At 36.1% G+C, this 27,967-nt stretch overlaps 1 protein-coding gene across 2 annotated transcripts in view; it reads right to left on the bottom strand.

Annotated features, from left to right (window-relative positions):
* Positions 1–17,123, bottom strand: part of mafa (MAF bZIP transcription factor a) — a 170,681-nt gene extending 153,558 nt beyond the window's left edge. The window contains exons 1-2 of one of the 2 annotated variants that reach the window (XM_082183080.1): positions 15,308–16,374; positions 8,966–9,028 (exon numbers count right to left, since the gene is read on the bottom strand). In XM_082183080.1, the coding sequence (XP_082039206.1) occupies positions 9,001–9,028; positions 15,308–16,281 (1,002 nt within the window). In that variant the 5' untranslated portion in view covers positions 16,282–16,374 and the 3' untranslated portion in view covers positions 8,966–9,000. Of the gene's footprint in view, positions 1–8,965; positions 9,029–15,307 lie in introns of those variants that run through there. The other variant, XM_082183079.1, reaches the window with a different exon arrangement.
* Positions 17,124–27,967: the final 10,844 nt, after the last annotated feature.

Genomic DNA, 27,967 nt, shown 5'->3' with positions numbered 1-27,967 from the left:
TATGTCTGTGGCAGTCATCATGCAATGACTGTATCAGATGTTGTCATTATTCTGAGCCAAAATATATTTTTAGACTTAGCCTATTCTAAATTTACCATAATTGTATACAATTGTCTTTTTAATTGTCTTTTATCATAACTTATCAGTACGTTCAGCAAAAATGCATGGTAATTTATTGGTCAAAAGCTGAATCCTGTGTTAACCCATTTAATCCCACTGGTCACAATTGTGACCACAATTTTTCTTTGCATATTTTAGTGTGAAATTAAAAAGTGACTCACATTATGAAGTACATATTCATATATAATGAAAATGTAAGATGTCTATATGAGTTTATGGCAGGTCTAACATGATTGGTTTGTTTGGTTATGTGACCACACACATTTATTTCTTGGTACTGTCGTCTTAACGGAAGGATGACATAAAAGCTCAGAAAGGACAGGTAAGAATACTAAGTTCCTTTTTGAATAGCTTATACATTTTTTGCACATATCATCATGAAAGGGTTACCTATACATACACATTGAAATTAAATGAATACATGCTTTATTCTGTTGTGAAACTGCAGATAAATGAAGACGGTTACAATAGTGACCAGTGGTATAACACAGGGAGTCTATGTTCCCCATATGTAATTCTGTGTTATTTTTATGAACTCTCTTTCAGACTGACTTTAAGTCAAGTTTTGGATTTACTTAATAATAATAATAATAATTAATAATTTGTTACATTTATAAAGCGCTTGGGTACTTAAAGCGCTTCACATATGGAAGGGGGAGTCTCCTCAACCACCACCAATGTGCAGCATCCACTTGGATGATGCGACGGCAGCCATATTGGACCAGAACGCCCACCACACACCAGCTTACTGGACAGTGATGAAGCCAGTCAGTATATGGGGATGATTAGAAGGCCATGATGGACAGAGGCCAAGGGGCAAATTTGGCCAAGATGCCGTGGTTAAACCCCTACTGTTTTTCGAAGGACATTCTGGGATTTTTAATGACCCCAGAGTGACTCTCTGAGCACCGTCCTTCTCATCCGAAGGACAGTGCTCTTTGGCAGTTCAGTGTCCCCGTCACTACACTGGGGTGTTAGGGCCCACACAGACCACAGGGTGAGCGCCCCCTACTGGCCTCACTAATACCTCTTCCAGCAGAAACTCCTGGTTTTCTCAGGAGGCCTCCCATCCAGGTACTAACCAGGCTCAGCCCTGCTTAGCTTCAGTGGGCAGCCAGTCTTGGGCTACAGGGGTATATGGCTGCTGGAGCTGGATATGCTCTGTCTTCCAGAGACTGGGTTAGGTCATGGGCCCAGTGTAGTGATGGGTTTGGCTGAACAAGCTTGTGTTCCAGGTGGATGCAACTTCATGCATGACATGCCTGGACTCTACACAGTGCTGTGGTCAACAGTTGGCTGTTCCACAGAGATGTCGTGAATTGTGACTATGATCTCCTTGGATTTCAGCAAGTAGTTGCCCAAAGTCTCCTGAAAAAATTAGGTACTGCACCAAAAGGACAAGGGAGGCCATCCTCAATGTCAGCTGCTGTGACTGATATACCCAGGTTTGATGGTGTTGCCCACTGGCTGATAAACACAGGTAGGCAGGAGACAGTTGTGATTTAAAAAAAGATATATATATAATTCCACTGTTATTTCATTAGGAAGGTGATATATAATGAGTTCCACACCAGCACACAGTTGTGACTGTTGATTGATAATTTTTGTGATGCTTTCTTGTTATTCATGAATTGTTACATGTTCCTTGGCATTGTTACATGTTTCCTACCATAGGCTCATTTTTAATCTTTTGTTTATTTTAATTTGTTTATATTAATTTATTATTTTATTTCCGTACTTTTTTTTTTTTTTTTTTTTGTAATTTTAAGTATTTTGCATCATTTATAATGATTGCATACTAAGCAATTTCCTATAATTTATTATTTCATCATAATTTAATTAAAATATTTGTGCTGCTGCATAGGATTGCTATTTTGTCATTTTTTAAAACTGGGCCAGACAATGTTTAACTATTTGTTAATCGAATAAATCACTTCAACAATTTAATTCTGTCTTCAAACTAATTTCTGGAGATTTTTAATTTATTATATACCCCATAGACTTAGACTCCCTGTGTTCTACCACCGGTCACAATTGTGACCAGAGATAAAACTCTTATTTTCATGGACTTTTCAAATATTTTTTTACATTATTGACATTGATTGTTTAATATACTTGCAAATACCACACAAACTCATAAATTTCATCTCTGGGAAAAATTTGGGATTAAATGGGTTAATGATATAAACAATGAACACATAAAGAAAACTTGCATCCATTATTAACATTAATGCATTTAAATACAGCTGACTCTGAATCTATTAATAGAGGAAAAAATACCAATATTCACCAAAATTAAAATATACAAATACCAATGCTCACTTAAATATAGACTACATGGTATTTGAAATCATTAGAACGTTTGTATTAAGTATAAGCAATTAATTGATTGTTAATTAAAATGACTGATTATGAAAAGAAAAATAAGACTTCCCTAAAATGATCATTTACAAGCTTTTGGAGAGTTTTATTTCCTGTACAACTGTCCAGATGTAACTCCAAATAATAATTGTTGTGAAATGATTTAAATTCTCTAAAAGGTGGTTGACCACAGCTTCATAACACATGCCACAGAGTGCCTGTCTAACCCACTGCTGAAGGTTCATGACTACATCTCTCTAATTGCGTCCCATTACCCTGCAGGCAGATGGGTTCTGGAGAACTCTATAATGACCTCACATTTCAACTTTTGGCAGGAAATAGTCAAAAAAGAGCACAATAATTACCCAAACAAAAGGCATGTGAGGATACTGTACAGAACAACAGCAGATATATATATATATATGCTAGATGCCTTCGGTAAAACAGCACTTATGAAGAGCTAGTTTAATTAGACACACAGAATAATACTAACAAGCAAATGATGGAAGTGGAGAGGCAGAGGAAGAGGGTTCACCGCGGGCAATGCTGGGGGAAACGGAGATGAAACTTCTCCTTGAATACATTTTACTAAATTCTGCTGATCAGCAAGTTTAGGTGGGACCAAATGTATGTTAAAGTGCAAAGTTTTCTTTTTTTCTTAACACATAAAAAAGAATTGGAAATGAATGGCCCACTGAACATTTTAATGCAGCAAAACACAACCCAGCATACAAATATGAGAAAGAAAATAGATGACACAAATAGTTGATATTAAATATTTCTGGAATAATATGTCCTGTCACGTGACATAGCTGTATAATAGATTAATAACTTTTAAATCATTCCTCGTTAAACTGAATGAAATCTATGAATAAAGTATAATTATACTCACACACAACTGACTAATCTCACACTGTTTCAGAGTACTTTCCAGTGCCCAAAATGACTATTTATATTGGCAGGGCATTTTAGAATATTTATTGGTTAATATTTAAATGTATAATAACTATAGTATAACTGTATAATAATATTTTTGTTGTCCTTTTGACAAATTCATTATTGTGCTGTTCTCTGCTAACAGTGCACATAATTGCATTGTTTCCAGCAAATTTATTCACTTGTCAAAAAAAAAAAAAGGAAAAAAAAGCCAATTGGCAAGCTAGTGCTCATTTTGGACCAATTCAATGTTTTGTAACTATGATGACTATAAATATATTGAAATAATGAATCAGACCCAAAAATAATTTTATACTCTGAGTGTGGTTAAATTAAAGTAAAAAAAAAATTGTATATGAAATAATTATATATTGAGGATTGATATCATAAATTCAAAGAACAGATAAGCCCTAAAACCTTAAATTCCCCAAGGTTGAAGCTACAACTAATGGATTCAAGCTAATATGACACCCTCTCTATTACACAGCTAAAGCCACAATTTCAAATTCAGCGTACTTTGCTGTTTTAAAGAAAAGTATTTGTACACTCCCTCTCTTGAGAACAGTTACCTTTAAGGAAAAAGGAAGTAAGGCTGTGCTACAAAACACACACACATAGAGAGATCAGAAGCTCAAGATCAGAGCCGGTAAGCTAAAATAGACTCGGGTGAAGACGGTATTCAATGCTTCATACTGTACTCTGGCCTGACTGTACATAGATATCCATATTTTTAACCTTAAAGCCAAATACAGCGTCTGCTGCCTGCACATCTAAATATAGACCGTCAGCCTCCGTCTCTAGTTTCCTTCGCCTGGAGCAGGTGGCTGGAAGATCAGGCGGACACAGCAAGTCTGGGTCGTCCTGTCCTGCTGGAACACAGAGAGACCCTGGACCAGCATTGAAGTGGATGGGTTTTGAATTAATTTATCACTTCAATAGTCACTAACAGAGATATTATAGGAACATCTAAAGAAAGTACTTGGACAGCAATGATCATCAAAACATAATAATTCTAAGAATTTAACATCTTTGTCAACTTTAAATTATTTCTGTTAATTATGTGATTTGTTACAGTAGCATGTTGATGGTACTTTACAGTCTGAGTTTTTTTTTTTTTTTTTTTTTTTGCACAAAGTGACTTTCCATCTCTGCAGCAAAAAACGTGTTGTCAAGTCTTTTTGTACAACGCTATTCATTACTCATTGTTTCAATGCAGCTTCACAGAAAGTCATATTGTTATGCCAATAATACCATGGTGCTTTACCATAAAGCAAGTTTTAAGGCTGGGCATTGTGACAAGTCCATAAAAAACGATGCCACTAATGTGCTCTTGTGTTCAACAACAGCAAGATAAAGTGCAACTGATGGAACAACAGAACACAGATATCTTGAGTCGCGTTTTTAAAAGTTTCTAACACATACAGTAAGTCATATCATGATATGCTGAAAAAACAGCATGTGTACATTCATATTATTTTGAACAGTCCAATAAATTAAGATGCAAGCCATATAAATAAGCACAAACCCTAAAACATTTATAAAAGCACAGGCATTTCTCAGTGAGCCGTTTCTGTGACAAACCAAAGTAAAGCAAACAGTGCAAGAGGAACTGACTGCAGCATGTTTGCAATTTTAATTTTAGTTTTCATAAATTCAAAGAATGAGGCATGCATTGCATTATAAATTTTTTTCCATATGTATCGTATTGAGAGGTAGTTGGTGATACCCAGCCTTTCATCAGATACAGGAACAGGTTGATTTCATATAGTGCCCCAGTATAACGAATATTAGAGCTGTTATGCTAAAAGAGAAGGGTGTTGCAGAAATACAGAAGTGTGGTGGGTGTGATATATGGTGTTTTTGGCACCACAGTTAGTATGTGACACTTCATCAGCGAGACTGGCCAGATCAGTGAAATAAAAGTTTCAACCGCCAGTCACATCTCACTTCACCCTCCTTATGGCCGATGTCGTGAATGCAACACCCCGACAGGAGAGTGTGTGTTCACACTGTCCTCCCAGGGATTCGCTCGTTTTCTCCTACCTCAGCAGTTACGGTGTCCTTTTGTCCCCCCACTAGTGTCTGAACTATTGCCATGTACGATGGAGGAGTCAGGGCAGCCCATGAGGCGAATTTTCTTCAACACATGCACCAAAGAGTGTCTATTTTTGTAGGTTAACTGAAGATTTTTTTCATCTAAAAAATGTGTGTATGCTTTTTTTGTAGATCTGTTGTTTAAAGCCAACATAAATGAAACAATTGACTACACTCAATTAAAGGTTCCAAAAGAGGGTTTTCGTTGTGATGATTTTTTTTTTTTTTTTTTTTTTTTTGAAGAACATTTTAATAATCTGAATAAACTTTTCCACTATAACAAACCTTTTGTGCAATATCATAACTTGCTTCGCTTCTGAACAGACTTTCCTTTTTAGGTTTTCAGTCCCTAAACCAGTGCTGTAGTACTCAAGTCCATTTTTTATGGTCTTGGTCTTATGGACTTTAGAGCATTTTGACTCGTTCTTGACTCTGAATAGTCAGGTCTTGGCATGGACTTGGACTCAAATGAGCTGGACTACAACACTGCCATAAACAGCCGAACAAACAAACGGGTGTGTTTCCCGAAAACATCATTAGCCAACTGTGGTCACAAGTTTACAAAATTAGTTCAACGATTTAGCGTTTTCCGAAACCATAGTTCCAACGAACATAAGTAAATAGCATTGAAAATAGCATTGCAAATTTGTGTTGCTTAAACTACAACTCTCGGGACACAGTTGCACCTAGCTAGTTAGCTTTTACAGTGATATACATATTACTACGGTGGTTAAGTAGCAAGTTACATCGTTGCATGGGAAACAAACTTCAACAACATTCTCATCAACGAATCATTGCTCTCTGATTTTAAGGTTAGGTTTCGGTTGTTTTGTTAATCGTATTGTTTGAAAGGACACGTCATACTCTTACAACAAAATTACAATCATTGAATGACACCCACAATCGCAGTGGAAAGCCAAGTCATGTGACAAAAAATTTTCCCTGCTAAAGACAAGCACCATTCTCCATGTGTATTTTATCATATACATGGATAAAGGCCCTTTACGCAAACAACATACAAGGCCAATCCCAGTCCTAGACTGTGTCCAAATCCTGTAAAATTCTGCTTTTTGAGCAGTTTAACAAGGTAGGAAGACAGGTCCAAAACCATTTTTTGTGTAACATCCTCCACTAAGATGCCTTCATCATTTTTGTTTCTGAAGACATGATAACCCACACTCCTGTGTGTGCAATAACAGAGCAGGTTTATGTAAGACACCTATCATCATGTTTTTCATTCCTGTGTTATCTATGTCCTGTCATTCCTGAGTGTTTATCCAGCAAATTTTCTCGCCTGCCTCTAAAGGGAAACTAATTCACCGCTACTCCAATGGCTTTTGGAAACAACAGCACTTTAAGCACTTCATTGAATGCTGATTTGTCCTTGTCATCTCCGACAGGTCCGTCTCATTTTTCCCTGGCGGAGTTAAGTGAGGCTGGAGCCTAGCCAGCCCTGATCCTGTGCTCTACTTAAAGACAATGGGGACGGGAACACAGAGCATTATGGGAAGGACGACATGACATTAACATCTCATCCTCATTATACAGATTAGTATGAGAGAGATAGAGAAACAGGAACATGCTAAATGGACATTGGATTTGAAGTACAGAGAAACTAAGGGTAAACCTCCATCAGAACTGACAAAGATTCGAGAACAACTGGGTGTCATACTTTCTTCTATCTCATCTTAATTTGCACAGACAAACAACTTTAAGTAAACAATTTGTAGGTTAATTTCCCTGAAAGTGGAAACTATGTGACTGTGTGCAAATGGCTCTGTGACATTTGTTTGAACATCCAGACCATTTCAAAAAGAAAACTGTCTCAACCATTCGTTTGAGTTGGGGGCAGAACTGTCTTTTTGTCTAACCAATGGCAGAAGGGGGAGTGTTTGGGAATCCGTTTGGTTACTTAGTCGACATGAAGTTGTGATATAGTCTTTTTTCTTCCCTATTGTGACGTATATCCGTGTGAAACGGCTTGGAGACCAAGAAAAAATATACATGTTGGACGAGACTTGATTTTGTTCATTGGGAATTGATTGGATCGTTGGATCGCTTTCATGTGATTGACAGGTTGTCCCACTTTGCCGTAAACACATCATCAGAGAAGAGAAGAGATGTCATTGCAAGAGGGAGGGAAAGTTATTTTGATTACAAAGACATGCACGGACAAATCATTTATAATAAATACTGCAATATTCATAAAAAAAAAAGAGAATTGTCTATTTTAATTTCATGGTGACTTTTATGACACTAAAAATACTGTTTACGGGCAAAGCGACAGCAAAAGCATAAGCAATTCTAATGTTCAATAACTCCATTTAATATTAGTAAAAATAATAATAATAACAATATACGCTAGTCTCTGACATCATCCACAATATCTGACATCTGCAAAGTTATGTAGTTAATTAACTGAACTATAGACATTTTTAGTGGTTTGAATCAACTAGGTTCAATATTCTAGAATTCATAATGCCTGATTTATTTATTTTTTTATTTATTTGGCCTTTTTGTTATTTTTATTGAAAGTATTAATAAAAAAGGAAACAGTAAATGCTGCATATATATCCATAAACATAAGCACCACTGTGCACTACGTTGTGTGTTTATGTATAGTCTATTTTTAAAGCAGTTTTGAATATGACTCATCCATTCAGATTTAATCTAAACCTATCCATTTTATACAACTTTTTATAGCTGCATTTAAACCCAAAACATGGGACACAAGATCTTTGACTTTTTACCTTGTTCTAAAAGGCACAACGCCTTTGAATAAATCACGGTTGGTTTGGCTGCGGTGGACATGGAGAACTTTGGTCTAAAAGCCCTTTTATGATTCAGCAATGTTCCACACAAAAACCTTAATCCCTGACAGCTCTGAGCGCAGTCTCTACCCAGGAGCGAGGTGCACAAGGTGCTCCAGTGAGATGTCATTGGTGTAGTCCTAGAAGAGTACACACTGAGCCTGGAGAAAGATGGATTGTGCTTCAACTGGGCTTACAGAAATCCATCACCCCAGCACTGAGAGTTCGGCCTATGGGAAGGTGAATTTACTCTTGCTTATAGTCGAGTGTAAAGTGAGAAAAATGTTTCGTACAGCATTTTAGGAAGTACCAGCCTCACTGCAAGGTGTACGTCAGGTAAAGTGTTAGGTACTCAGTCAATGTTATTTTAAATAAAAATGTAGATTGCCCTGAGAAATATTAATGCATGCACAGGGATTCACACTGGAAAATATCACTGCTTTTTATTATTTCATATATGCTTTTTTTTATATATATTTTTTTTGTCACACTATTCAGCATGTTTTAACAGACTTTCCAGAATGAATTTCCATAAAAATAAACACAGTACCTCTGAAATTAAAATCATGATTATGGCTAATTTTGTGTTTATTTCCAGACTTTGGTATTTTAGTGTGTCAGAGATACAGGTGAAATTGTTTTACCTCACTCATCAAGGCCAGGCTTAGAGAGCTCACGGTCACAGATGAAGGAACTTTCTGGAAGACCTGACAGAGAGAGAGAGAGAGAGGGAGAGGGAGAGGGAGAGGGAGAGGGAGGGGGGAGGGAGAGGGAGGGGGGATATGTCATAATACATAAACTAAATGGAAATTGTGATTTCACTATGATTTAACACATTTCTTACAATTATCTTTGCGAAGAGATTATACTAAGCTGAAATTTATTATATTATTGAAATATGTTATATAACAAGATGAACAGTCAGAGACATAACAAACTGCAAGTTGTTCATACTTGATAAATCTGTGCTGGAAAAAAAGCTAAATCTGACATTATTATTTTTCTGATGAATAGGTTTCACTGAGGTGTGCGTCTATAATGAAATAACAGAAGATGCAACAATCTCTTCTTCGATCTAGTTTTACAGTAATGAAAAATGCTGTATATGTGAGCCATTTAATTTTCATTACTGATGGAAAGTGACATCCAATTTTATTTTTGGAAATTTGAAAAAGGTTTAAAAAAAATAAAAGGTTTTTAGACAGATGCCGGATATTTTGATTAACAATGTTCAGTCTACATTTCAACTCGCACTTTTAAGACACATAAATATTTTAAACACTCATACGCACTCACACACAGTCAGCATATATAGTGTGATCTGAACATAAATATAGCTTGCAGAAAAAAAACTAAATTACATTAAATTGTTTGTTTTTACACCACTTTGTTTTAACAGTATAAGTAAGGTGTGACAGTAGTGTGTTATGTTGTGTGAGAGCATAGTTATTATCATGCATTTTATGTCACCCCATTACATTGTAATATACAGTACACATTACAATCCAGTTATTATTTTAATCTAAATTCTTACTGAAGTACTATCATAATTACTGATTGCTTCAAAACAGAGTTCCGAATACCCTATCAGCAATGAAATAGAATTTTCTATTTAGGAAGAAAATTTTAAACAGACCTAAAATTGTCAGGCGTCAGGCTATATCAAACCTAAATGTAAAATTTACCTCACATAAAGGTTGAGTTTGATGTAATGCTTTAAAAGCAAAAGACAAATGCACACTTTCACCCAGTAAGGGTGTATGTATCACACACACATACATTATCACATATAAGGGCCATAGCTGGTCACTGCATGAAGATGAAAAGGAGTTCCACAAAAATGTTTCTATGACTATTTTGATTCATTTCAAACATATAATGATCAGCAATTGCTGAAGAAAATGGAATGTCTAAATTACCAATTTGAAAATTTTGCAAACAATATAGGAGGTATTGTGTTTAATTGTATTGCTGTCTGTAGATGCAATAAAACAATTAAGCTATAAATCACAATTACCAGCTTCAAAAAACCACAAAAAAAACCACAAAAAAAACATTAATTTAATTTAATGAAAACTGAAACAATTATTACAGCATTAATTTCAAAAGCTCAACACTAACCTTGAAATAAAATAAAATAATAATATCATAAATATTATAATATTTATGACTGTGTCTTTATTTAGGCACATTTTAAAATCTATAAAATTACTCGACAGTACTGAAGAGTTCAATGTCAAATAACTGATGAAAGATTATGAATGATGAAGATGATGAAGATTACTGATGATTTTACAAAGTACACAGAAAAGGCCAACAAATGTATTTTCTATGCATGTTTCTGAGTAGAGACATTTATTGACACATCAACACACTTTCCGCTTTCAAAAAAGAAACCCTTTATTAAAAAGGAAGCTGTATGATGAATGCTACTGTCTGAATTAAAGGCAATATTTATCTAAAGTGATGTTCATTATACATTATTGCATAACAATTGTTACAATTGTAAATCACGTAATACTCATTTAAAATTGGATCTCACAGTCCAGATAAAAGACTAAGTAAAGACTTTTTTTTTTAACCGATGATGTCTCACTCTCTCACTCTTTCTCTCTCTGTATCACACACGCATCATTTTCATCTTTATTGCGTCTGTGCATCGCTGGAAAACCCCAATAATCTGACACACAGTTTCAAAGTGTGTGCACATCTTTCCGAGAGCTCTTTCAAGTTCACCCACAAGCCAAAAGACTTCCAAAACTGCTCTGTTCATCCATCCATCCATCCATCCATCCATCCATCCATCCATCCATCCATCCATCCATCCATCCATCCATCCATCCATCCATCCATCCATCTATCCATCTATCTATCTATATACCTATCTGTCTGTCTGTCTGTCATGACGTAGCATACACCAAATACTAATAAAAGTTCAGTCCATCCAGCAACGAACATGGATATTGATGTCAATGTAATTGCATTCAGTCAACTAATCAAAATAATGCAAAATCGCTGGGCAAATTTGTTGAGCAAAGCTGTTGTTATAGCTGATTAAAAGTGAAAATGGATGAAAGGTATCCATACGAAGACTGCAACACCTATGTGTGTATACATTTGACTTAAGAACTGGTACAGGAAATGAATAAGGTCTCCCTTGAGGGTAAAGATCTCTGTAATGACTGTGCGCGTGTTTCTACATCTCGCTCACTGACCTCCACGCATCCTCTGTAAACACATACACTCACACACTGAAATACACCTTCACTAATGCTTGGATTTGATCTTGCAGAGAACTCAGAGAAACATTCATTGATTCAATGAAGAGATTGTTCCCCTTTCTCTTCCACATTGAATACAAATAAAATAATAATAAATAAAAGCATTTCCAAAAATAAGGATCATAACAGTCCAATCGTAATAATTGCAACAGCAAGATTGTACATACCATAAAGTGTAAATGTTTCAGGACAACATAAATACATTTCAAATCGAAGAAAGCAGATCAAATCATAGGAATGTAGCGTTACTTACAAGTTGTGTTTTCCTTAATAAATGTCTTCAGTGCACACAAAGTTTGCGACATTTAGGGTTTTGGCAACTCAAAATACTAATACTGAACCTTTTCCTCTTTGTACGCATGAGAGACAGATTTGTTATAAATTGCAGTTTTCGCATGCATGCATGCTAAAAAAATAAATAAAAATAAAAAATAAATAAACTGTATGGATACTGCTGCAGCAATAGATTCATAATTTATAATTTTTAAATGGCTCAAGCTGGGCCCTTTCTGAGCGATTAATCATTGGGAAAAATTACATTTCAAATAATTTCAACATTTCAGCTATATTCTCTTTCCCGATCTCATGCTCCCACCTCCACAGCTTTGTTTCAGAAGAGGTGGACAATAAAGCCGCAGACAATAAAGTCGCTTTATTCACATGAAGGAAAGGCAGAGAATCAGCAAATAAAAAAACAATCTCTGGACAAACTGAGCACTGTTAATTTTGATAAGAATATTTATATAGCCTATTTAATCTGTCCTTTAATTTGATATTTTTAATTTGTCCTTTCTTTGTGTGCACCTTTTGCGTGTGCATCTCTGAGAATTTTTATTTTATTTTTTGTATTATGATTTTTAATACTACCAAATGTCCTTACATCAGTGGTGGTCAGATGGCACATGTCTAACAGTGGAAACTATTGCACACATACAGGATATGAATGTTCACTCTGACCTCCAAAAACACTTTCACTAGTACAGTGGTTCCCCGAGCAAGTGTTGAGCCAACACAGTACCTAAATTGTTTGTCATACAAAGGTAAACAAAATGTCCTAAGAAAATCAATCTGAGTTTATTAATATTAACACCAACTGCTTAAGCTCAGCAATATTCAAAAGTATTACCATAACAAGATGACTAGGAAAATATTTCAGAAAAACTACGGCATAGTTTGTGCAAATTGGTGGACGTGGCTAAATTGTTTTACTATTTGCATTTAGCACAGACTTTTTCCATACTGTCCGCGGCACTATCAGAACATGCCTATGTGACTCACCAGTTGAGAACTCTGACAACTCTGCCCTTATATAAACATGCATGTCCTAGGCAGATGCATAAACATGCTGTTCTTTGATAACTGCACTACAACCATTTAAATTCGCTGTTAAACGAATCTCTTGTTTTTCTTTTTTTTTTACCTCAAGACCTGAACAAATAGCTGTTCCAGGAGTTTCACATCTGTGCAACACAGCATACATAGCCTACACCCATGCAGTTAAGAGTCCACTTTCATCAAGTAATCCACAATTTCTCTTGTGAGTCACTAAATAAAAGGTAAAAAGGTGACACTATACATTCATTCTAAACATAAAGCAAAGTCCATTGCATTGAGACGAATTGCATTGTCAAACTTTGGAATGTTAGAGCATTGTCTGCAATAAAATGCATTATATTCTATCAAACATTACGTGCTAGTGGCTGCAGCAATGTGATCTTGTGGACTTTTCCAGAGAATACTTATGAGTTTATGAGCAAACAACTATATGATAACAGCTAAAGCTATTTACATAGTTTCAAGAGTCCGAATCTTGACAGTTAATATTTGAGATGCCAAACATGTTTTGTGCAATGCATGCACTGGATAAGACTAATAAAACCAGGCTACTAACAAGAGTTATGATTAAAACAACTAATGATCTTTAAAAAAAAAAAAAAAAAAAAAATCTAATAAAACTTTAACAAACAACATCCAGAGAAAGCAGACTTTAAGTGGCCCAAATTACATTTTTATTGCATATCATATTGTATGAAATGAAAAAAAAAGCATATATGAACATCACATACGGTTAGTGGGTAAAATAATTTTGCACAGCAAAATATATATGAAAAAAATAAAATAATAATTAACATAGTTTTAAGAATTTATTGATGAACGGTATATCCTGATTTTATACAAGCAGGGTATCAATCCCTGACCATAAAACAATGTCCAGACATTTTAATATTGATTACTACATTATTGCCATGTAAATAATGAATTTATTAACATCAAAAGAAAGAAAGAGAAAAAAAAGAAAGAAAGAAAGAAAGAGAGAAAGAAAGAAAAAGATAGAATCGAGTCCTGCTTGACAATATATAACTAAATAAGATTATATCCTTTAGTTTTCAGCAAAGCCATGACGGGTGCCTTTTAAATTAGCGTTCTAGATAGATTCCAATATGTGATATATAATTTGCTACAAGCTACATTTAGTGCAACTCATTCCAAATAGATCAGACTTTTTTTTCTGAATGCATGATTTTCCATGTTGACTTGAAATTCTACTTTAATACTTTGGTTTTAAAATACAGTAAATGGCAGGCTACATCATGAACTACAACTGTCAAACTGCTGTTTTTACTGCAAGTACATGCTGCAAAAAGCTCAAGTTACGCATGATAAAAATCCAGCTGTATGCAAACTTGGAGCCTTCCCAAAATTCAAACAAAATGAACAGGCAACATCTAAACTCGAAGTCACTCTTCCTTCTTTTTGTCAACCTGTGGCATGGGCTACCTTTAACTGCTTTTATATGATAAAAAAGAAAAAAAGAAAAAAGTAGTTCATTCCAGAGTTATCAAAATGCAAACGTTTGACATTAAATACACAAACCGCTCTTAGCGACAACACTGTTTAAGTCCCAGAGGGAGAATTCCTTTTTGAAACCAGGTCCTTGTTCTTTCCCTCGAAACAATGCTTCCAGTTGGCTCTCAACAGATAATTAAATGTATGGAAACTGTATGGATCAACTTTTTAATGGGGAGGATGATGACATGATGCTCCTTGCACTTTTTTAGTCCGTATTCCAAAAAAAGTGACCGGGAAATGAAAGAAATGTATGAATGCCATGCTGAGCAGAAGTTCTTTTCCAAGTAGAAATTCATTTTCAAGCGCATAAAAAATGGAGGGGGAATAAAGTAAGAACAAAAGACCATACATGTCCAGCATGCAGGCACTTCAATGACATGTCTCTTTATATAGTAATGTATCTCATGTAAAGTCACAAAACAGCAAGCAGAAGACATGAGATGATAATGGGGGAAATCCTCTGACTTTGGCAAAAAAGCAAAAAAAAAAAAAAAAAAAAGAATATATATATATATATATATATATATATATATATATATATATATATAGCAAACTTTCTTATTTGGCAAAAAATGCAAAAGGTTAATGAAGGTCAATATCATAAGTGTATGCATAGGCCTACACATCAAAATATGAACTAATTTAAAGATTAATATTTGCATAAAGAAAAAAAAAACATAGTTTGGTTGCACAACAAGCTCCAAAACTCAAGAACTGACTTCAGTTCTTTATAAAAGCGATACAAAGTTGTCAGCCTTGATCTTAAAACCCCCAAAACAAAGCAAAAAAAAAAAAAAAAAAACTTTTAAAATCTTTATTGATTTTTCTTTTCAGGCTTTTTTTTAGGGAACTCACATGAAAAACTCCGGGGATGAGGGGTTGTTGTCGCTGCTCGACGAGTTTTCTCGGAAGCCGTTGCTGACCAGCTTCTCGTACTTCTCTTTGTACGCGTCTCTCTCGCGCACCAGTCTGGAGATCTCTTGTTTGAGGTGGTCCACCTGCTGCATGAGATGGGTCTTCTCACCCTCCAGTACGTGCCTCTGTTGGACCCTCTTGTAGCGACACGACTGGGCATAGCCTCTGTTTTTGAGGGTTCTCCTCTTCTGTTTGAGTCGGATCACCTCCTCTTTGCCGACGCCGCGCAGCTGCCGGTTGAGCTCCCGCACGGACATGCTAACGAGTTGCTCGTCCGAGAAGCGGTCGTCCAGGTGGCTGTGCTGGTGGTGGATGGCAGAGGAGTTGTTGCCGGACGGGACCCCGGGAGTTTGGTGCTGCTGGTGGTGGCTATGGTGATGATGATGATGCTGGTGGTGAGGTGCCCCGTTCTGCGCTGCAGCAGCGGCAATGACTGCAGACACCACCGCGGCGGCGGATCCCATCTCCTCCCCGGCCATGGCGCCTCCCGGTCCGGCTGCGCTACTAAACTGCTGCCCTCTAGCATAGCCGTCGAAGCTCTGGAGCTGATGTGTGCTGTTAATCAGCGCTTCAACCGCATCCTCGGGACTGAAGCCCAACGCCTCCGGGTTGAGCTGCTGCTGATAACCGGTCATCCAGTAGAAATCCTCCAGGTGCGCTTTTTGCTCGCTCCCGGAGCCAGGGCTGGGCGCCGAGAAGCTCGGGGAAGGGGGAACTGAGCTGCAGGGCGTACTCATCGGGGTGGAAGACAGGGAGCCCCCGGCGATTAGGCGGCTGCACTGGCTGATGCTGCGATCGGGCTCCAGTGGCTCTTTCTTCACCTCAAACTTCATCAGATCGAAGTCATTAACATATTCCATGGCCAGGGGACTGGTGGGCAGGTCGGAGCTGCTCAGTGCCAGCTCTGATGCCATCCTCTTGCTGCTGACCGTCCTCCAGTGCGGGTGAAGAGCAGCTGTCAAAGCGGGCTGGGTCGGAAGAGAGTGAGCCAGCTTGATGATGTTTAAATGCTATACTCTTTGCAGGAAAACAGATACTGCACAGGACTTTTCAGTGCTCTCCTAACTCCAGATTATGAGCTCTCCTTGGCACAGTCTATTGCAAAAATGCATTGGATCTCTTTCTCTTCTCTTTACATGTGGATTTCGGCGGCCTTCTATTTCAAACATTTAACACTTTGGTGACTCCTGAAGAGCAGACATCATCGTAGTCAAACGGGTAAGTGTAACGTTAAATACGTGCGCTAAATGATGTTGACACAGATCGAGCTTAGAGAGTTTTTAAACTCGACCCACGACAGTAGAGTTTAAAAGCATTGCTGAGTTTTATAGCTGCCGTGACGTCAGGTTCTCAACGAGCCAATGGGATCTCTGGATCTCAGAGCTCCTTAACATATCATGGGTTCGGAAACCAAAACTTTTCTCGTCAGCTGACTGTCATTTTGGAAATGCAGGAGGAAAGAGTTGAATGGTTTTCACACATTTAACTCTTTCCTTAACCGTTTGCAAAATGTAAAATCAAATTTAGTAACATAGACGATTTTCTTTTCTGTTCATTGACGGGTCTATACAATGTGTTTCGCCAGTATTGCAGATCCTTTTTAATTCAAAGTTTTTTTTTTGTTGTTTTTTTTTTTTACATTTTAAATTGTAGGCTATAGCCACATGTCAGAGGGATAACTTCAATTACATCTTTAGACATTGAATAATATCTTTCAATTATTTAGTGTGCCAAAATTAACATTTAAAAAACGTACATTCATATTATAATTGTCCTTTAAATTCCATTAATAAAAATAAAATAAATAATAATAATAATAATAATAATAATTTTATATATATATAAAATTATTATTAACTATTATATAAACTATTTAAAGCAAATAAGTAAAGTTAGTGATGTGCTTGTTTGAAGTAGCCTATGGGCATTTTTAAAACTCAACATTGCCACCTTCTGGAAATAAAGAGAAGTAAGTGTGTGTGTGTGTGTGTGTGTGTGTGTGTGTGTGTGTGTGTGTGTGTGTGTGTGTGTGTGTGTGTGTGTGTGTGTGTGTGTGTGTGTGTGTGTGTGTGTGTGTGTGTGTGTGGTTATCTTAACCATATTTTGGAGACAAATCTGTACCAATAATTTAGCTAAATCTGTCAAAACTTCCAAAACCTATATATATATATATATATATATATATATATATATTTTTTTTTTTATATATATATATATAAAAATACAGAACGTTTTAGGGTTAGATTATATTATTTATTATTAGCTCAGTGTAAGTCTATGTAATTACCCCATTTAGATCTAGTGGGTGGATATATTGAGACTATTGGAAAGTGAAACTTTATATTCACTTTTATGCAGACATGAATGAAAACGAATAACAACTCTGAACACAACAACATTTTCATGATAGTATATCATATGCAAGATTGTCTATTCTTTGTGGGATGGAAAATCAGACGGATCTGCTCTGATTTATAATAATTGCATAGTACAATGTAGTTCACTGTACAAATACTTTATAGGGTACCTAAAATGTGCTTGATGAGTGAACATCTCATAACAAGTCAAAATATTATTTAATATGTCTAAATCAATCTGACTACTTTAGCTTGTGTGATTTCTAAAGGTCAGATAAGGCAAAAATAGTCCTTAAAAGTAATGCACATTTTCACTCAAATCTGCACCCTTTTCACCCAGGCCTGAACAATAGGCTGTAGTTCAGTGATCAACCAAATGATTCAAGCATAGATCAAGAGAAAAGCTATAAAACTTGTTTATCAGTTATGTGAGATCTATCTCATCTAGTGATATATTAAACTACTCTTCTGTTCATTGCTCTTTTACTGGAGGTCAGGGGTCGATTACAGCAGTATTTCTTAGTGATTTTTCTCTCCCTTTCATTCTTTGAGTATTCAGTTAGGAGCACACTATCTGAACAAAGTCATATTTTGCTTTGCATAATATACCTGTCTGATTAATTAATGATCCTGTCTTGATCTTTAATTTCATGGTTCTTATGCTCTCGTCTTTCCTAAATTCCAATTAAAAGCTCAGTGCCATGGTCTGTAGAATAGTAAAAAAAAAGAGAAAAAGGAATTTAAAATCCATGAGGATGTGTTCATGCAATAATGAGTTACCCGTTTAGGAAAACTCTTGTGTGAATTGTGTTAGGCTTGACACTGCACCAACCATTTCATACCCTGCACAAAAGCATATAATCATTTACTCAGTATCTTTTCTGGCAAAGTCTATAATCTCATGCTTGGGATCCTTGGTATTTTTAGAGGTTGGACTGAGTCGAGTGTAATGATCTCTCCAACCGCTGGCCACGAATGATTACATCAATAGCTGTTACTGTATGAGTATGTGCACTGTATTTGCATTACCTTAACTCTGCGTTTGTTCTTTATGCCCTTACAAAGCAATGCAGTTACTACATTTGTTAAACTTAATAATTCAATTAGTGTATAGAACGAGACAAATTACGCATTATACTGGCTATTTTTTCTTACTCCACAAAATTAAGTAAAACATTGTATTAGAGACACAATAAAAAAGGTTTTCTCATACAATCCTCTATATTCCAAATATTGCATACATTTGGAAGACAGCCTCAAAACAGATTATGTGATAATCTGATAATCGTGCCTCATAACAGCAAAGAATCTTAAAAGTGTAACATTTTGTTTTGCTTAAATCTGTTTCAGCATTGCATGAATGTGTTCTATCCAACGATTTGTCGGTCTACAATGAAAGTGAAAAGGCTGCCCGACACCAAACAATCATTATTTCAGCCAGTCTGATAGTGTATAGTATATAGTAAATAGTTATTAATTTTATAATACCACTATATAAATGAAACAAACACAAGCAAGAGAGGGGAATTTGAGGGCTGGCTTGGGAACCCTTGTCGTATAAGAGATAACTTTTATCATGCAATAATAAAAATGCTATAAGTGAGCAAAAATTACAACAAGTGTCCCACAACCTTCACCTCTAACTGTAGGGCATGTGGGTGGTCACACCCTCAGTGTGAAGTCTTCCATTTAAACACAATCAAGGACCGAATGAAGCCGTTGACATGCGAGTTTATGACCACATCACTCTGCACCACCTTCCTGATCTTCTTGCTCACCCCATGTCTGGCAGTACATTTCTCATGCCATTAACCTCCCTTAAAAATACCATACACTTTAAAAAAAAAAAGTTCACGGTAGCCTACATATGGCATGTAATTTGAAAGCATAAATTGAACGTCTTAACAAATTCAAAATTAGAACTAAAATGTTGTTGCAACCATAGAGACATCATTCACACAGAACATGTTTTACCATTCCACTGCACTACTTTTCCGTAGTTTTTCAATGTGAACACGCGCTAGACATACAGTACATATTTGACTTTGCGCTTGCCTCCTTTGCAGCGTCTCGTGCATGACACGGCATCCTAAAAACGCGGCGCTAAAGTTAAAATAAGTCCGACTTTTGAAAAACATGCCTCAAGACCTTGCATTTTTCTCTATTTAGCCTAACTTACAACAGTGTGGGACAAACTGCGTTCGTATATGTTTAATACAGATTGCTACTTTGATGTCTTAAATACGGGAAGATTCCATATTATACGAACGGTCAACAACCCTACTGAGGGCTTACCGCACAGTTGCAACCAAATGCTCTGCATATTACCGTAATCTCGATTCTGTAAAATCAAATTGAAAATGAAAAAGGATGAGCATCAAAGTTTTCAAGGAGAGGATATGACTCCATGACCTAAAAAACACTCCATTTGCAGTCTACAAACAACGCAAACACTTTTGGAAGAATGTTCATATTGCTTTTTTATTTATTTATTTATGTATTTATTCATTCATTCAATCATTCATTTAGCAGAAACTTTTATATAAAGTGACGAACAATAGAGGAACATTCAATAAAGCAATTAGGGACAGAGACAAACATTATTCATAGTGTGTGCATTTCCAGGTTTATTAGAAAGCTATAGACTAGGACATGTAGTGAAATCATACAATGACCAGGACTGTCAATCTCCAGAAAGGGCAAACAATTACTATAACAGTAGTCCATATGATGGAATCAGAAGGTGACGGCAAGACGGAACTTAAAATGATGTACTCTTGAGCAAAGCTCCTATTTACAGAGAGCATGTGCACTGCATCACTTCTCAGACTACATATAAATGATTCAGAGTCTCCTGCTCACCCCGTTCCTTGGTGTACAGGACAGTGTTGTAGTCGAGACCAGCTGACTTTGAGTCTTAGTAGACCAGATGCTCTCGAGTCCATGACAAGACCTGTTATGGTCTTGGACTCGGACTCGAGATGGGCAGTCTAGTTTCTTTCCGTTTCCAATGCAATGGGAAGGCCCTCCAAATTTTCGATGGGGTTAATGAACAGTCACTGTAGAAGGACGCATACCAAGTGAACTTATGCAACAGTCAACCTTGATATAACTGATGGTTCCAAGGATGTTTTCCTGTCGTTCATGAAATAATCCTCCAGTTAAACATCAGCATCCTTAAAACAAACACTATACATCCAAATCAGTACAATATCCCCCAAAAAAGAGCCAGTTGTAAAACAATGACATGCAGCTATACCGTGGTGTAGTTTTGGACAGAATTTTCCTCCTGCTGTCACCATACACACTTTTTTTTCAAGCATAACAGGCATATTTCAAACAAGAAGAATGTCCCAAACTCTATGCAAATAGTTATTACACTGTCAGAAACAAAATGTGCAAAAAAAATGTACACCTTGTCACTAGGGCGGTACCCTTAAAGGGACAACTTTGTACCTTATCAACCCCTAAAATGTGCATTTTAGTACATTGGAGCAGTAATATGCACCTTACTATAAACTTTTATGGGTAAATATGATACAAAGATGTCACTTTAAGGGTACTGCCTCAGTGAAAAGTTGCTGTCCCCCAAACTTTTGCCAAAAAAATGCTGATGCTACAAAGCTCAGAAAAGATTGTATATCAAAACTGTCTATATATGTTTTGAAGTAGATGAATCAGTGAGGACCGCAATAGCAATGCTTGGCCGCTGATATGATCGGCTAATCACTTCCTGTGACTCGATGAATCACATTTTGATGATGCCAAAGGCGTAGGCCCACATAGAAAAAAAAAAGTGTTCTCCAAAAGAAATGCATGAAAAACATGGGTTAAAGGTTGTTCGTCCACAAACCTGATTCAGCAGTTAAGAAAGACGGTGAAAAGTTCAAATATGAAAAGCTTGTGTAACTTTTTTTTTTTTTTTTTTTTTTGTAGTGAGGCACCTCAGTCTCCATCTACTGTCAGAGTAATAATAACGTGGGTTACAAGGTGGAATATATTTTAAACATTATTAAAATACCCCTGAACAAACTGCACCTGTTTAGTCCACACTTATGCTCTATCTTCACTGCATTTCGTCCCACAAGAGTGTTTTCCCCTCATTAAAGCTTCAGGGGAAACAAATAAAACTAATATTACCAGAAAAATTTTTTTTAAAAAAATTAAATGAAATAATAAATACAGCATTTTAATATATATTTTTTAATATTATAATAAATTGGTAAATTTCCTCAGGTGTCATGTGAGGCATGCTATTTGTGTGCCAGAAAAGAGTGTCTCAGTTCAGTAAATTTTTTCTTCCATTTCAGTTAGGACTGAAAAAGCTTCCCATGTAAGTTAGCTCACTAGGATTTCAGACAGAGCCAGAGTTTCCTGGGTTGTAATTTCTTTAGGACATGACAAATTAATGTGTAATCAATGGCTAATTAATCACTTGTGTGTAGTTATTTTGGTTGAATGCTATCAACATACAGTACAGTAAGTGGCATGCAGACATTATCATACAGTGAGTTGCTCCACATTAGGTTTATCACAGAATTATATGAAGCATGATTAGTAGTCAAATGTTTGGAGAACAGTTTGGTGTTCTTGTAAAATTCTGAAAAAAGGTTTTAATTCAATTGTTCAGAGAGATCAAAGCATATGATGGATGTTCTTGTCATCTTGTAAACAATGAACTGTGATTGTACAAATGTGAAAAATTAAATTAAATATACAGTTGTTCATCTAATATTATTGAGTAATTTCACAGACTGCACACTACAATGTGATCTAAATATTGCTTTACAGCTCTGTATTAAGTATTGTATATGATGCCACAATAACTTACAAAGCTGTTTATACATTTCTGTAATAGCTCTATGAGACATTCTGTGACATTCCGACACATTATGAGATTCTCCATGTGATATATTACAGGCACACACATAAGGTCATTTGACCTCTACTTTCGTCTGTAGCTGAATTGACTTACAGTAAATTTTCCAATAGCCACATTACTCTACTCATATTGATCAAAAAGTTTACTTTGAACTTTAACCTCATATCTGATCATAAATAAACAGAGCTCAGATATCTAAGGTGACTAAGATTGATTTCCTTCAAAATAACAGTGCAATATACAGATAAATCTATCTCTTTTTTTTTTTACTGGCTAACTGCATTGCTCAATCTGACTCTAGTAAGTAAATCTGTACATAGTAAGTAAACTCAAGCTGTTTGGTTGTATCCTGGTTCCACTCATTGATTTGGTAAACAAAGATAACAGAGCCATAAAAAACATAATCATGACTCTGGTCATCTCATGAAACCTATCAAGAACATTGACTCCAAAATCCAAATACAAAAAAAGAGGCCTTTAAGATTGTTGCATTGTAAGATTAATTCCAAATTAACCACAATTCTTGAAAAGTATACATCATATAATTTGTAAAATTGGTTGTACTACTTTTTTTTTTCTGACTAGTTTAGCTAAATAATTGTATCACAGTAATGTTTCTGCAAAACAGTTAACATTGAAAATCCAATGGGAATCACTATTGTGCAAAATAAGTATAATCAAAATGATAAGCAAATAGCAGGCGATTCATGACACAATTTTAGAAATTCTGTGATCTAAATCTGTAAAGCATATTTTCTGACCTATATTCACAGTGTGAGATGTGGGTTGACCTGAGTGAACATATATGTGATCATTTCAACTGAGAGATAGAAAATATAGTAAAGGAAGTTGGAAAACAAGTACGTGAGCGAGGACATGACACTCGTGACAAAGCCTGAAACTACTCTTGCATGCACAGTGAAGAGGATGTGATGTGCAAACGGACTATCTCCATGATCATATATGACAGAAACAGAGAAAAAAGAGCTCCGTTGCGGTTGCATGAACTGCTCTGGTTTTTTAAAAACATGTTTTTCAGCCTATTGCATGTAAAGTAACATGCCAAGTCATCCAAACCATCTTTTTTTCTTTACATTGCAAAAAATTCAAAAGGGGTTTGGAAAAACATGAGGGAGAGTAAATGATGATGATGATGATGATGATGATGATGATGATGTGAACTTCATGAATTAGGGTTCAATGATTTAATTGGAGTAAGTTAAAAAGATTGTGGAGAAATGGGGAGAGGAAAAGCAAGAGCAATAGATCACTTCATCCCTCCAGCAAATACATTTCAAGTCCTATTCTCAAATCATTATTCATTGGTACAAAATTAACATACTTTATCTCTAAATCAAAAGCATTTAGCCAATGTTTGCTCATTATATGAACAACGTTGTCAAAAGGATCCCCATTCACACGGATCCACAAAAACAACGAAAAACGCTGTATTAATACATGCCAGTCTGTCAGGCTATAGACTGAACACGTAATACGCATGACGTTACCTTTTCCACAATTTTATTTACACAGAGATGATAACTGTATCATTTTCAAAAACGTGCACTTTAAAACCCATTTTCAAAAGGTTGTGTTTTCATGTAAATGAACGGCCAAAACGCTTTTAAAGTTTCTGTTTTAAGTAAATGGCCCCAGAGTGTGTCAGATAAGAGACACATACAAAACGTACAGAGCTGTGGGTTCCCAGGACCAGGACTGAAAACCACTGCTTTATTGTGTTGTGAGATTTTCAAAGTGAATCAGATTCATAATTTAATACAGCAACCAGAATTTACTCTGTCTATAGAGACATATTGCTATTGTGTCTTGTTAAATGAAATAAGTTTCAAAATCTGCTTTATTGTCCAGATGTGCACATTTTTTAATTACCTTAGACAGAGTGTTTATACATGAATTAATACTTACATTTTCTTGCTAAGTGACATTTACAAAAACCCATGGCAGCAATCTAATCTAATTGTGGAAACAAGCCTGTGAATTCAGACCTACATGTCCTCTTACACTATGAATCTTGTTTTAAAACCAAGTTTAACCATACAGTACATTGCAATAATGTTCCAAGTGAAAAGGTTTTAAACAGTTTAATCTATGTAGTTATCCCCAAAGGTGCCCTAAAACTCTTCCAGAACCTCAGTTCTTCTCTAAACATCCACTATAATTCACTTGACACCAGTTAAAATTGGAAATGTAAGACCACCCTGTTACAAAAAAACATGCCATTATGAATCAAAGATCTTCCCTTAGAGTTTACAGAGAAGCCAAGACGGATGTTCCTACACTCAGATAAGCAAAAGGGCCCTTGTGGAATCTCAATTTTCACCCAGCTTCCAGAATGTGGGCAGTGCTCTGAGTAATTACATTAATCCATTTATCATCTACTGCCTGGACAACATGGGAGACTACAGCAGGGCCAAAATCATAAGGCCAGTGTTATGCCAGGCATGTTCTTCTTTTATTGACATCCATTTGGTTAACCCATATTTAAAAGGCACTGACTGTATATAACAACAGTTTGGCCCAGGAGTTGAAGCAGTGACCATGACCATGACCATGTCTTGTGCCTTTTTAGCGCATCTGCAAACAAGCAGCAGTAAACTATCAAAATGACACAACCATGAGAAAAACATCAACAGACTCAAAACATTCGAGGACACAGAGGAGTCAAAAGGTTTTGGGTCAGAAGAGGTTACAGACCACATCTAATTAGAATTTGACATGACTGTTTAAGTTGTACTTTTGAGTCTTTCAAGGTTTTCTTAAACACGGACGGAGAACAAATTTCGCTCATGAATCGATTTCTCAATTTTATTTTATTTTTTTGTGACAGTTATGTACATTAGGGTTTTAAGTTACACTTTATGTTGTTAAAGGTGAAGCATGTGGTTCCGGTGACACTAGTGGCACCTAGTGGAATTGCAAAAATAAATCATTTTGCAAACGCCCCTTTCACATGTCGCGACTCCCTCAAATCAAACACAGCAAACATAGCTTTACGGGTGCTTGTGAAAGCATGTCTCAACAGGTAAAAGTGGGCTAATTTTAATGAAAGCTCCAACAAATTAGGAATACTTTTAGATGTGTTGCTATGTGTCATGAGTAAGCAATCAAGCAGGCTAACACTGTCTAGAGCAAACGTGAGCATCCCCCAATCCAATATATTTGCACCGAGCGTGTTTTTTACATGATGCATCAACTATTTTAGGCTATCTACCCTGGATACGTCAAAATAAACTATATAAATTGGAACATTTGACTTTCTGAACAGGTGCATTATGTTGCACATTGCAACGCAATATAGCCTTACTTTCACCTGGCTTCGTGAGTCTCCGCTGAATGCACACACACACACACCTCCCCAAACGGACGAGCCATTTATACTTGACTCGCTCACTGTTGTACTATTCTTTGAAACGACAGGGGGCAACTCTGAGTAAATGTCCTCTAAACCATCAGGAATCAGCGGTAAGAAGTATGGTACACGTGACAATGTTTGTTTTTAGTACACTTAATAATAATCACAAATAATCGTGTGAAACCCCGTAAACCTAGAGGTTATTACTTATAAATATATAAAATAAAATAAAAAATTATGACAGAATGTTAATTTTTGGGTGAACTAACCCTTTAACCAAAGCTGAATGTATTTTCCCATGTAACGTGTTAGCCATGGTCTCACACCCTCTGGCTCAGCCTGCTACAATAGCCATGCACCAAGCTCACACTATAAGTTGAGCTGGAAAGAGAATATCTGTGTTTGACTTAAAGTGGCGCTGCTCAGACCGATCAGTGTATGACATCAAAGTACCGTCAAAGCGATTTGAAAGCATACGTAACTGTCTGCTCTCTACTCGCTCTTGTGGTACTTTGATGTCATACACCAATCGGTCTGTGCAGCGCAACTTTCAAGTTGAACACACCTATTGACAGATCTGAGCGGACCGTTCTCAATGTTTCGAAGGTTACTGGGGGACTCAATGTTTACATTTTTTAGGGAAGATAATCCCATAAATGGCATACTAATAGTAGTCAATGAACAATAAACTGGGTTAAGAGAATGTATTTTAACAAAACAAAACAAACAAATCTTATATCATCTTTAAATGATGTTTCATGCACTATTGTAGTGTCATCTAGATGCAGCAAATAAACAACTTAGGCTGCATTTACACTTGGCTTTAACATGCGATCACTGTGATCCGATCAAGCAGATCGGATCATAATCCAATCAGGACACGGTGCGTTTACACCTGTCCACATCAAGTGACTTCTGTATCTGGATAACAGATCGGATCTCGGATTCTCTTGAAAAAATTCCCGTGGCTCCGGTGCAAAGTCCACCTGAAGTGGTGGGTTTTCTTTTAAAAACAGTTTTCAGTCGGGGGACGTTTTACAAATCTCGCAAAATGAGGAGGATGAAGAGGCTGGAGAACGTTGCCAGCTGTGGTGGGGAAAATGCACGTTTTTTACAGAAAATTGTTGGTTCTGCAACTTTTGGGTGTAATGGCAAACATTTCAGTATATTTGCGATGTAGGGGAGAGCGGGGCACGACCTAACGCGGGGCTAGTTGTAACACCCTTGTTTCAAATACTTCCACACATGCTAGCATGATGAAACTTAGTGTATCTTCTAGTTGCCATATCAACACTATATAGAGAAAAAATTGCGCCAAAATTCAGAAATCTTTGGAAGATATCATTGAACATTTATTTAACCATAGCAAAAGTAAATTTCTTATTTTATTTTTTCATCTTTATTTTTAGTTTTAAATTAGACAAATCTGATATTATTTTAATCTCCAATATGTTATTTAACAGTTGATATGGTTCTTTAATGCTTCGCTAACTAGCAGAAGACACTAGCAGGGTTTAAATCCCAGTTGTGCAGATGGGGCATGTTATAACACTGCATTACAATGTGCCCCTATTAGAACTATGCTATTCTATTCTATTCTATTCTATTCTATTTGATTCGATTCGATTCTATTCTATTCTATTCTATTCTACACTTTTATGAATTCTACTGAGAAAACGTTAGAAAAAATTGCCATTATTTTATATGAAAAAGTCAATAATTGTATTTTATTGAAAAAATATTTTAGTTTGTCTTGTACATTTTTTTATTAGATCAGATAGCATTTTAAGCTATCATATGGTCATGTTACAATGTACCCCACCTATGGGGCATGTTGTCACATTTTACTTCCATTCTTTCGGGGAATATCAAGAAAAAAGTATACACTGTATTAATAAAACAAAACCACATACATGTGCTAGATGTGGGAAATTAATGTGGGAAAAAAAGAAATACTCTGAACAGGTTTACAGAAACTCAGAAAGTCA

This window comes from Leuciscus leuciscus, assembly GCF_965113295.1.
Source record: "Leuciscus leuciscus genome assembly, chromosome: 10".
Taxonomy (NCBI): Eukaryota; Metazoa; Chordata; class Actinopteri; order Cypriniformes; family Leuciscidae; genus Leuciscus; species Leuciscus leuciscus.
Note: the sequence above shows the minus strand (reverse complement) of the source record. Positions and strands in the feature narration are given on the sequence as shown.